At 47.7% G+C, this 12,084-nt stretch overlaps 1 protein-coding gene and 1 long non-coding RNA gene across 2 annotated transcripts in view; one reads left to right on the forward strand and one right to left on the reverse strand.

Annotated features, from left to right (window-relative positions):
• The window catches only part of LOC131279539 (uncharacterized), a 33,938-nt gene extending 23,743 nt beyond the window's left edge, over positions 1 to 10,195 (reverse strand). Inside the window, exon 1 of the long non-coding RNA XR_009186964.1 lies at positions 9,935 to 10,195. This is a non-coding gene — a long non-coding RNA (uncharacterized lncRNA). The remainder of the gene's footprint in view (positions 1 to 9,934) is intronic.
• Positions 10,196 to 10,421: 226 nt separating this feature from the next.
• The window catches only part of SLC2A6 (solute carrier family 2 member 6), a 7,110-nt gene continuing 5,447 nt past the window's right edge, over positions 10,422 to 12,084 (forward strand). The window contains exons 1-3 of the mRNA XM_058301380.2: positions 10,422 to 10,589; positions 11,056 to 11,218; positions 11,972 to 12,081. Coding sequence (XP_058157363.1) covers positions 10,498 to 10,589; positions 11,056 to 11,218; positions 11,972 to 12,081 — 365 coding nt within the window. The 5' untranslated portion in view covers positions 10,422 to 10,497. The remainder of the gene's footprint in view (positions 10,590 to 11,055; positions 11,219 to 11,971; positions 12,082 to 12,084) is intronic.

A 12,084-nucleotide genomic window follows, 5' to 3' on the forward strand; every position in this document is an offset into this window, starting at 1 on the left:
CGGAGCCGAGGCAGCTAGCACCGCGGCGGGTGGCGGGCGGGAGAGCCGAGCCGCGCTGTGCCGCGTTGGGCGGCGGGCGAAGGAGACAAGCCCAGCCGAGCCTAGCCGTGCCGCAGAGGGCGGCGGGCGGGAGAGCCGAGCCGCGCTGCGCCGTGGCGGTGGGCGGTGGGCGGGGAAGCCGAGTCCGGCCGAGCCGGCTGAGCCGCAGCGGGCGGGGGGGCCGAGCCCAGCCACGCCGCGCCGGGCGGCGGGCGGGAAAGCCGAGCCCAGCCGAGCCCAGCCGAGCCCAGCCAAGCCGCGGCGGGCGGCGGGCGGGGGACCAGAGCCCAGCTGAGCCCAGCCGAGCCTGGCGGCGGGGTTTCTGTTCTTTGTTTTTTTTTTTTGTTTTTTTTTTTGTTGTTGTTCTTGTTCTTGTTGTTCTTTTTTTTTTTTTCAATCCTCTCTTTCTTGTCCCCAATATTCTTCTTATACTATTTTACCTTAACAATACAATAGGTCCTATAGGAAATACCTCACATTTGCTGGGTTTCCTCACCCTCCACTGCCTCATTTCTCTGTGAATAGATTTAGCCTATCTACACTATCCCCTTTCCCCTACAACTTGATATCCTCCACCATCTGCTATCTCTCCTATATTCCATCTCCCTTTCTTTGATCCACAAAGTGTCTAACTCTTAATTTCTAATACCTTTGTTTAGTTTTCCATCTGGTATTCGTCCCTGAAACTATTACCTTTCTTTTCTCTTTCCCTCTCTCACGAAAACAATAGCCTCTTAGTACGTACCACATTCCTCGCATATTCAGTCGTCTACCTCATTATAGGTACTTTCCTACTACTATAACTCTACACAATTTACATGATCTAACCTCCATCCTCCCAGAACTCATATTGTTGCTTTGTAAACATATATCACCAATACTACTTCACACTTTCTCCTTCCTTACACAATTGACTTTCCCCAGCACTAATACTTTCCTTTAAAGTGAGCTTAACTAGCAATAAGAAATTGGAATAAGAAGAACAAAGTGACAAAGAGAAGATATAACACTTACGCAAAAACAACAGCTAATTAATCTCCAAGACTAGACAAAGAAGCTAAGGAACTGATTAAACCCGTCAAGAAAAAATGTTGACAAGACAGCAACAAAAATCTACAAACCAAACCAGTAATCAGGAAAACATGGCTGAATCCAATCAACAAACTGAAAATCAGGAAGGGGGGCAGGACTTCGCACAAGCAATGAAAGATCTCAGAACATTTATCACCGACAAATTTGATGAAGTAATGAAAGAGGTTAACAGCGTGAAGACAACACTTGGAGGGGAAATTGCAGACATGCGCAAAAAAATAACAGATATGATGGAAATGAACACCACAATTCAAGAAATCAAAAATACACTTGCAGCAAATATCAGCAGACTAGAAGAGGCAGAGCAGAGAATTAGTGATGTGGAAGACAGTGCATTGGAAATCAAACAGATAGTAGAAGTGGTCAATAAAAAGGTAGAAAAAATCCAGATAGGACTTAGGGACCTGAATGATAACGCAAAACGCTCAAACATACGTATTATAGGCATTCCAGAAGGAGAAGAGAAGGGAAAGGGGTCAGAAGGAGTGTTGCAGGAAATAATGAATGAAAACTTCCCAAATCTACTGAAAGAGACAGATGTACATATCCAAGAAGCACAGCGCACTCCACTGGTCATAAACCCCAACAGGCCCACCCCAAGACATATACTTGTCAAATTATCCAATGCTCAAGACAAAGAAAAAATTCTAAAAGCAGCAAGAGAAAAGAAAACCATCACATACAAGGGAAACTCCATAAGATTAAGTGCTGATTTCTCATCTGAAACGATGGAGGCAAGAAGGCAGTGGTATGATATAGTCAAGGTACTAAAGGAAAAAAATCTCCAACCAAGAATACTCTATCCAGCTAAACTAGCATTCAAAAATGACGGAGAGTTCAAAATATTCACAGATAAACAGAAACTGAAAGAGTATATCAACAAGAAACCTCCCCTTCAAGAAATTCTTAAGGGAATTCTGCAGGAAGAAAGGAAAAAACAGGACAGTCAGAGATGGAGGAGAGTGTAAAAGCAACAAGAAAGACAAAAATAGAAGGGGAAAATAAAATAATACAAACAAAATATAACAAACACAAATCCAACCAAAATATGGCTACCATAAATAACTCTCTAAACATAATAACACTGAATGTCAATGGATTAAACTCACCTATCAAAAGATTCAGACTGGGACACTGGATAAGGAAATACGACCCATCTATATGCTGCCTACAAGAGACACATCTTAGACCCAGAGACTCATGGAGGTTGAAAGTGAATGGCTGGAAAACAATCATACAAGCAAACAACAACCAAAAAAAGGCAGGAGTAGCTATATTAATATCAGACAAAATAGACTTTAAATGCGAAACAATTGTGAAAGACAAAGAAGGATACTATATTTTAGTGAAAGGGACAATTTGTCAAGAAGATCGAACAATCATAAATATTTATGCTCCTAACAAGGGCGCCTCTAAATATGTGAGGCAAACGCTGGAAAAACTAAGTGAAAGAATAGATGCATCTACAATTATAGTGGGGGATTTTAATACACCACTATCAACTCTGGACAGAACATCTCAAAAGAGAATCACTAAAGAAACAAAACATTTGAACAGTATATTAGAAGAGCTGGATCTAATAGACATATATAGATCATTACACCCAAACACAGCAGGATATACATTTTTCTCAAGCGCACATGGAACATTCTCCAAGATTGACCATATGCTAGGCCACAAAGAAAGGCTTAATGAATTCAGAAAGATCGAAATCATACAAAACAATATCTCTGACCACAGTGGAGTCAAGCTGGAAATTTGCAAGGGACAGAGACCCAGACTTCACACGACAATTTGGAAATTAAACAGCACACTCTTAGAAAAACAGCGGGTCAAAGAGGAAATCTCAAAAGAAATCAATGACTACCTTGAAACAAATGATAATGATAACACAACATACCAAAATTTATGGGATGCAGCAAAAGCGGTACTGAGAGGGAAATTTCTAGCCATAAATTCATATATCAAAAAAGAAGAAAGAGCAGAAATTGAAGAATTAACTGCACATTTGAAGGAATTAGAAAAACAACAACAAAGTAACCCAACAGGAAGAAGAAGGAAGGAAATAACAAAGATAAGAGCAGAACTAAATGAAATAGAAAATAAGAAAGCACTTGAAAAAATAAACAAGACCAAGAGCTGGTTTTTTGAGAAGATCAACAAAATTGACAAACCTTTAGCGAGACTAACAAAGAAAAAAAGAGAAAAGATGCAAATACACAAAATAAGAAATGAGAAAGGTGATATCACCACTGACCCCACAGAAATAAAGACTATCATAAGAGGATACTTTGAAAAACTATATTCCAACAAAAATGACAATTTAGAGGAAATGGACAAATTCCTAGAAATACATAAGCAGCCCATACTGACGAAAGAAGAAATTGATGATCTTAACAAACCAATCACAAGCAAAGAGATAGAATCAGTCATTAAAAATCTCCCAACTAAGAAGAGCCCAGGGCCAGACGGCTTCACAGGTGAATTCTACAAAACATTCCGGAAAGAACTGACACCAATCCTGTTGAAACTATTCCAAAAAATCGAAACAGAAGGAACACTGCCTAATTCCTTCTATGATGCCAACATTACCCTAGTACCAAAGCCAAACAAAGACACCACAAGAAAGGAAAATTACAGACCAATTTCTCTAATGAACCTAGACGCAAAAATACTTAACAAAATACTTGCTAATCGTATTCAACAACACATTAAACGAATTATACACCATGACCAAGTGGGATTTATCCCAGGTATGCAAGGATGGTTCAACATAAGAAAATCAATCAATATAATACACCATATAAACAGATTGAGAGAAAAAACCACATGATTATATCTATAGATGCAGAAAAGGCATTTGACAAAATACAGCACCCCTTCCTGATAAAAACACTCCAAAAGATCGGAATACAAGGAAACTTTTTGAACATGATAAAGAGTATATATGAAAAACCTAAAGCCAACATTGTTTACAATGGCGAAGTCCTGAAATCCTTCCCTCTAAAATCAGGAACAAGACAAGGATGCCCATTGTCTCCGCTCCTATTTAACATTGTCTTGGAAGTACTGGCTCGAGCACTGAGACAAGAACCAGATATAAAAGGCATTCAAATTGGAAGGGAAGAAGTCAAAATTTCATTATTTGCAGATGACATGATCCTATATATAGAAAACCCTGAGAGATCTTCAACAAAGCTCCTAGAACTCATAAATGAGTTTAGCAAAGTCGCAGGTTATAAGATCAATGCACAAAAATCAGTAGCATTTCTATACACCAATAATGAGCAAGATCAGGAGGAAATCAAGAAACAAATACCATTCACAATAGTAAATAAAAAAATCAAATACTTAGGAATAAATTTAACTAAAGAGGTAAAAAACTTATACATCGAGAACTATACAAGATTGTTCAAGGAAATCAAAGAAGACCTAAATAAATGGAAGAATATTCCCTGTTCATGGATAGGAAGACTGAATATTATTAAGATGTCTATCCTACCAAAACTGATCTACACATTCAATGCAATCCCAATAAAAATCAACACAACCTTCTTTAAGGAACTAGAAAAACTAACTATGAAATTTATTTGGAATAAAAAGAGGCCCCGAATAGCCAAAGACATATTGAAAAAGAAAAACGAAATAGGAGGAATCACACTTCCTGACTTCAAAACATACTACAAAGCTACAGTAGTGAAAACAGCATGGTACTGGCATAAGGAGAGACACACAGACCAATGGAATCTAATTGAAAGTTCAGATATAGAACCTCATGTATATAGCCATATAATATTCGATAAAGCCACCAAAACCTCTCAACTGGGAGAGAATGGCCTATTCAACAAATGGTGCCTGGAGAACTGGATAGCCATATGTAGAAGAATGAAAGAGGATTACCATCTCACACCTTATACAAAGATCAACTCTAGATGGATCAAAGACCTAAATATAAGAGCCAAGACCATAAAGACCTTAGAAAGCAGTGTAGGGAAACATCTACAGGACCTTGTAATAGGAAATGGCTTCATGAATATCACACCAAAAGCACGAGCAGCAAAAGAACAAATAGATAAATGGGACTACCTCAAAATTAAAGCCTTCTGCACCTCAAAGGAGTTTGTCAAGAAAGTAAAAAGGGAACCCACACAATGGGAGAAAATATTTGGCAACCATATATCTGATAAGAGACTTATAACTTGCATATATAAAGAACTCATAGATCTCGAAAACAAAAAGATAAACAACCCATTTAAAAAATGGGAAAAAGATTTAAACAGACACTTCTCCAAAGAAGAAATACAAATGGCTAAAAAGCACATGAAAAAATGCTCCAAATCCCTAGCTATCAGGGAAATGCAAATCAAAACTACAATGAGATACCATCTTACTCCCATAAGATTGGCAGCCATGAAAAAAACAGTAGAATACAAATGCTGGAGAGGATGTGAAGAAAGGGGAACACTCATCCATTGCTGGTGGGAATGTAGAAGGATCCAACCATTCTGGAGGACAGTATGGCAGTTTCTCAAAAAATTATCCATAGATTTGCCATATGACCCAGCAATACCACTGCTGGGTATATACCCATCAGATCTGAAAACAAGGACACAAACCGATATATGTACACCAATGTTCATAGCAGCATTGTTCACCATCGCCAAAAGTTGGAATCAATCCAAAAGTCCATCAACAGATGAGTGGATCAATAAAATGTGGTATATACACACAATGGAATACTACTCAGCTGTAAGAACCAATACACTACAATCGCACGTGATAACATGGATGAACCTTGAGAATCTTATGTTAAGTGAAGCAACCCAGGCATTGAAGGACAAATACTATATGACCTCAATGATATGAAATAAGTTAACTGCCTCAGAGAGCTAGAGTCTGGAAAAGTGGCTTACTGGAAATCGGGGGGTGGAGGAAGGATGTGAGTTAATGTCTGTAGGGGTGGAATCTGTGATGAGCTGGGGGTAAGTATGAGCACAAAGAAGGGACAAAATGGGGGCAAGGGGTTACCTTCGGGTGGGGTTTTCTGGGTTTGAGGGGGGCTGGGGATGGGAAGAGGGGTAATATGGTCCAAGAAATAGGTGGGAGGGAGGGGCAACATACAAACATGGGAGAGTGCCAGAAGTTCGTTGAGAACTAAATGTTGAGTAAAACGTATCAAAGTATAAATAGGAGGGTCACCTGGTTAGGACGCTCAGGGGGTATGGTCTGATGCGGGACGGACTCCGGAGGGAATAGCTGAAGGCTCATTTTGCCAAGGTGGGTTCTACCATTGGGTGGGGTGGACCCATATCCTGGGGAAGACTAATGCCGTCGAATAGAGAGAACTGTATCTCTCGTGAGAAAGGACGGCTCCCAGGGCATTAGATTGGCAGGCATTGTGGGCCCTAAGGGGAGGGGAAAATGGATGTGCAATGGATAGAACAAAGGTAAATAAGGGGGCAAAAGAGGAGTTATGTGAGAGTACACGAGGATGAATATAAAACAGCTAATATTACACCAAAAACATATAGGGGACAACAGACTAATAATGAAAACCATAAGACAAAACATAGGATAACTAAAAAATTTAGAAAACTGTACAACCTAAAGTATGGACCACATAGTAAGCACAAATGTTACCTTGTTTGAACACTATAGTTTCGGAATCTGTACATCAGTTTCAGGAAATATGATATGAATAAGTTAAAAGATTATTGCTGTGGAAGGGAAAAGGTTTTATGGTGGATCTGGGGAAATACTGTATATTGTATATATGAATTTTGGTGATCTAAGACTCTTCTGAAGCTGACATTATGTTGGGATTCACTTTACGGGAAGTTTTGGATCACAGAGTGGTTCAACAATGGCAGCGGAGGAATACTGATATGGGATGTTATTGACAGGATATATATGGTTGACAGGGAGTTATACAGGGCATATGCCCAGGGTATATGGTAATGTCTATATATACTCATAGTGGAAACAATTAAAAACAACAGCTGGGGGGGTACTGGGCTCCTGGCCGGGGGGTCACTGTTGTGGGCCCTGGGAGAGCAGCGGCAATCCTCCAGGTGCAACGGCAAGAACCAGGAAGGAAGGAGGGCCCAACAGTGGGCCCTTGATACTAATGGCTACACTTTTGAGCCTATGCACCTGCAATAAGAACAAGGCCTAGAGTAGCATTGTGCCTGGGGGTTTCCTCCTGACAGCCTTCATGTTACTCAAATGTGGCCACTCTCACAGCCAAACTCAGCATGTAGATGTGATGCATTCCCCCCAGCGTGGGACACGACACCCGGGGATGAGCCTCCCTGGCACCGAGGGATCACTACCACATACCAGCTGAAGAAGCAACTAGAAAATGACCTTGAATTAAAGATTCAATGCGGAACAGCAGAATATACCTGTCTACATATAATAACATGACTTCGGGAAGGGGTTTGACCTAATGTAAGGGGGAAATGGAAAGGAGAAATGAGATTATAAGGCTGTGAGTCTCTAAAAAAGAGTCTGGAGGTTGTCAGAAGGAATACCCCTATGTACAACTGAACAGAGTCTAAGAGACAGATAAGGTAGATACAACCCCAGGTATTGGTTCTTTTGAGGGATAAAGAGACCCACAGGTTCTATGGTCATGGCAGAAGGGGTTCACTGCCATGACAGATGGCCCTTCTTTGGAGCTGGTGTTTCTGCGTGATGGAAATGGACTCAGAGGGGATCTCTTTTCACAAGACTTGCATGCTACTTTATTGGAATTGTAGTTGGTGTTGAGTTTAAGATATATGTAGGGGATTTGAATCTCTGGACTGATAATGTGACACCCAAGCCCAGAGCCTCAACAGACTTCAGCTCCTACACTTTGACTTATTGGACTTACTCCACTCAGCTAACATGGAGTTGAAGAAGGTCAACCACCACAACATGGAGCCTAGAGTGTCTACAACTAGAAGCGGGAAGAGTGCATCCAGTACCCATGTGGAATCTAAGCCCTCACTTGACATAGGTGTGCAATGGACACAACCAATCCAATGTCCACAGAGGAAATGTGGAATGGGTGTGGGAACGGTAGCCATGGGGGCTGCTGGGTGTGGGGAACGGGAGGAAGAGATGAGATGTGGAGGCGTTTTCGGGACGTGGAGTTGTCCTGGATAGTGCTTCACGGACAATTACGGGACACTGTAGATCCCCCCAGGGCCCACTGGATGGAACGTGAGAGAGTCTGGGCTATGATGTGGACCATTGACTATGGGGTGCAGTGATGCTCAGAGATGAACTTACCAGGTGCAATGGATGTATCACGATGATGGGAGAGAGTGTTGCTGTGGGGGGAGTAGGGGGCGGGGGCGGTGGGGTTGAATGGGACCTCATATATTTTTTTTAATGTAATTAAAAAATAATAATAAATAAATATTTTTTAAAAATTAAAAAAAAATGTATCAACTTGTACACTTAAGGTGGGTGCATTTTACCATATGTAAGTAGTACCTTAATAAAGTTGATTTTAGAAGAAAAAAATTATGTTGTGGAAGAAAACAGGTAGGGACGAAAGAATATGATTCCATTTACCTGAAGTTCAAGAGCAGACAAACCTAAAGCACAGAGGAAGAAATCAAGCAGGGCAGCACCTTGGGGGTGGGGGTGGGGGTGGCAGGCCTGGAAGGGCCACCAGCCCTTTTCTGGGTGAGCAAAAAAAATCTGTTTCTTGGACTCTGGGTGGTGATTATAGGGGTGCACAGAGAGATTTAGTCATCAAACTGTAGACTTCATGTTTGTTATATTCCAATTTTTAAGATAACCATTATGAGGCCTGTATACCAATATCTATAAGTCACCCTCCATTGGGTGTGCCTGGGTCCAAAGCTTCTGCTCCTGACGGCAAGAAACTGTTTAAAATACGAAGTAAAGGGAAGTGGATGCGGCTCAACTGACAGAGCGTCCATCTACCACATCGGAAGTCCAGGGTTCAAACCCAGGGCCTCCTGGCCCGTGTGGTGAGCTGGCCCACGTGCTGTGCTGCCACACACAAGGAGTGCCGTGCCACACAGGGGTGTCCCCTGCGTGTGGGTGCCCCACGCACAAGGCACATGCCCTGCAAGGAGAGCCGCCCCGGGCAGAAAAAAGCACAGCGCGCCCAGGAGTGACACCACAGACATGGAGAGCTGACGCAGCAAGATGATGCAACAAAAAGAGACACAGATTCCCGGTGCCATCTGACAAGAATGCGAGTGGACACAGAAGAACACGCACAGCGAGCAGGCAACAGGGGAGAGAAATAAATAAAAGTCAATCTTCAAAAAAACAAAATATGAAGTAAAATGTGCCCACTCCCCAGTGAAAAATATGCAAATCAGACACATGGGGAGACGATTGGAAGGAAGAAAACTAAATACCCTGTCGGCAGATGGTTGGAGCTTTCTCTTTATTACTCTACTACAATTACAATTATAATAAAGAGGAATTATAATAATTTGTGGGAAGGCGCTACTATTTTGATAGCTAAAACTTGGAAATAATCCATTCAACAACAGGATCGGTTTAAAAATATCTGGGGCACACCCACCCAGCAGGGCAGCGCTGGAAGTGTGCTTGTGTTATTTTTGGAGGAGGGGCTTCCGGGGAGATTTCAGTTTCTGCTTTTCTTAACTTGTTCATTTTGCTTTTATCACCTGAGTGCTTTACAAGCCCAAGCTATTTCTACAATGAAAAGAACAGACACGGCCTCGCCCCTGGGGCCGCCCACCCCCTCCTCCCTCTGCGTTCACACACACGCACACACACACACACACACACCGTGCGGGCACACCTGCAGGGAGAGGAAGCCAGGTGACAGCGGTGACAGTAGGAAGCGATGGGGGGGGGCAGGCCGAGCCCACAGGCCTCGTGGGGGTGAGACCCCTCCTTGTCTCCCGCACCTCGGCTGCGTGACCTTGGCGACCGCCTGGCCTCCCTGGGCGGCACTGGCCCCTTGCATAGAAGGGGGTGGCCCCGCGACCACCTCCCAGCCCGCGCGGCGGACGCCCCGACGCCCGCCGGAGCCCAGCGCGGCCCCAGGGTCAGGGAAGCCCCCCGCCCCGGCCCCCGGCCCGGCCCCGCCCCCGGCCCGGCCCGGCCCCGCCCCCGCCCCCGCCCCGCCCCCGGCCCCGCCCCGGCCGCGCCGCAGCGCAGCCTCCGCGCCCCGCGCCCGCCCATTGGCCCGCGCCGCCTCTGCAGGGCCGCCCGGCAGCCAATCGCGGCCGCGGGGCGGGGGCCTGCCGCGGGGCGGGGCCGAGCTGCGCCCCCCGCGGGCTGTCGGGCTGGGAGCCGCTGCGGGCGCGAGCGCGTCCCCGCCGGGCCTGAGCCCCCGCCGCGCCCCGAGCCGAGCGCGCCATGCAGGAGCCCCTGCTGGGAGCCGAGGGCCGGGACTACGACACCTTCCCCGAGAGGCCGCCCTCGCCGCCGGGCGACAGCGCGCGGGTCGGGTGAGCGCCGGGCGGCACGGGGCGGGGGGCACGGCCCGGGACGCCCCCCGCGGGCGGCGGGCTCGCCCCGGGCATCCTCCGACCTTCCTCCTGTGGTCACCCGAGGAGCTCCATTAGGAGCGCCCATTAGAGCGGGGAAGACCAGGCACAGATGGGGGCCTGGGGCCCAGAGAGGGTGAGGGGCTGGGCTGAGGCCACACAGCAAGCCTCGGGTGGCAGAGCTGGGACGGGAACCCGAGCCTCCCATGGCCTGGAGAGAAGTGACCCAGCGCCAGGGCCCGGGGACAGCCCACGATGTCCTCACGCCCTGGGAATTCCCCAGGCTCGCTGGGTACCAGGCCCTGGGGAGGGGCAGGTGGGGCGGGCCCTGGGGCCCAGGCCGCCGGGCTCTGCCGGCCGAGCGGGTGCAGGGCGCAGGGCAGCCTGCCTGCCGCCGGGGGGCTCACAGCCTCCCGCCCCGCCCCAGGGCCCTGTGGAACAAGAGGGTGCTGCTGGCCACCCTGGCCGCCGTGCTGGGCAACTTCAGCTTCGGCTACGCCCTGGTCTACACGTCGCCCGTCATCCCGGCCCTGGAGCGCTCCCGGGAGCTGGACGTGCGCCTCACCAAAGCCCAGGCCTCCTGGTTCGGGGTGAGGCCGGGGGCGGGCGCAGGCGCGGACCCCCGGGGCTCTGTGCCAGCCAGGCATCTCCAAGAGCTCGCCCTTGCGGCCCCTCCAGGGCCGGCCCCCCACATACACTCCAGGCGGCTGGGGGAGGGGGTGGGGCCCTAAGACTGCCCCGAGGCCGGAGGAGGAAGTGAAAGCTGGGGGAGAAGACCTGGGAAGGCGCAGGTGCCCGCCCCGGCCGGGGACGGAAGGCACCGGGGACGTGGGTGCCCAGGAGAGGGTGGGCGGACGGGGCGCAGGGCCCAGACCTGGCAGCCCAGGCCCCGGGGGCTGCAATCCAGAAGCCGCGAGTTTTGGATGACGACCTGTTGTCTGACATAAGACTGCCCAGTGCCTCCCGAGCACGTGGGGTGCAGGCAGGGCCCCCCTCCAGGGCCGCCCTCTGCGGCAGGTGCTCGTGTTCTCCCCATAATACAGTTGAGGAAGAGGGGGGCTCGCGCAGGTGAGCCACGTAACTCTGCTAGAGTGATAGTAGACACCTCCGCCCCAAAGCAGGACCCTCTCTGTGGCAACCCTAACCGTTGGTGGTCCACACGCTGCTTGTATACTCCAGAGCCCGGAGGCTCACTACCGTGACCGGGCTGAGTCCGTACGCCTGCCTGCAGCCCAGTCCTCCCGGCAGCTTGGGAGGAGCGGTCTCTAGCCTCCGATGGGCGGCGGGGTGGGGTGGGGGGGTACTCGGTGCCCGGGCACCCAGCTCGCCCCCCTTCTCTGCAGTCCGTGTTCACCTTGGGCGCGGCGGCGGGGGGCCTGAGCGCCATGGTGCTCAGCGACCTCCTGGGCCGCAAGCTGAGCATCATGTTCTCCGGCCGTGCCCTCGGCGGCCGGCT

The sequence above is a fragment of the Dasypus novemcinctus genome, chromosome 8, assembly GCF_030445035.2.
Source record: "Dasypus novemcinctus isolate mDasNov1 chromosome 8, mDasNov1.1.hap2, whole genome shotgun sequence".
Lineage (NCBI taxonomy): Eukaryota > Metazoa > Chordata > Mammalia > Cingulata > Dasypodidae > Dasypus > Dasypus novemcinctus.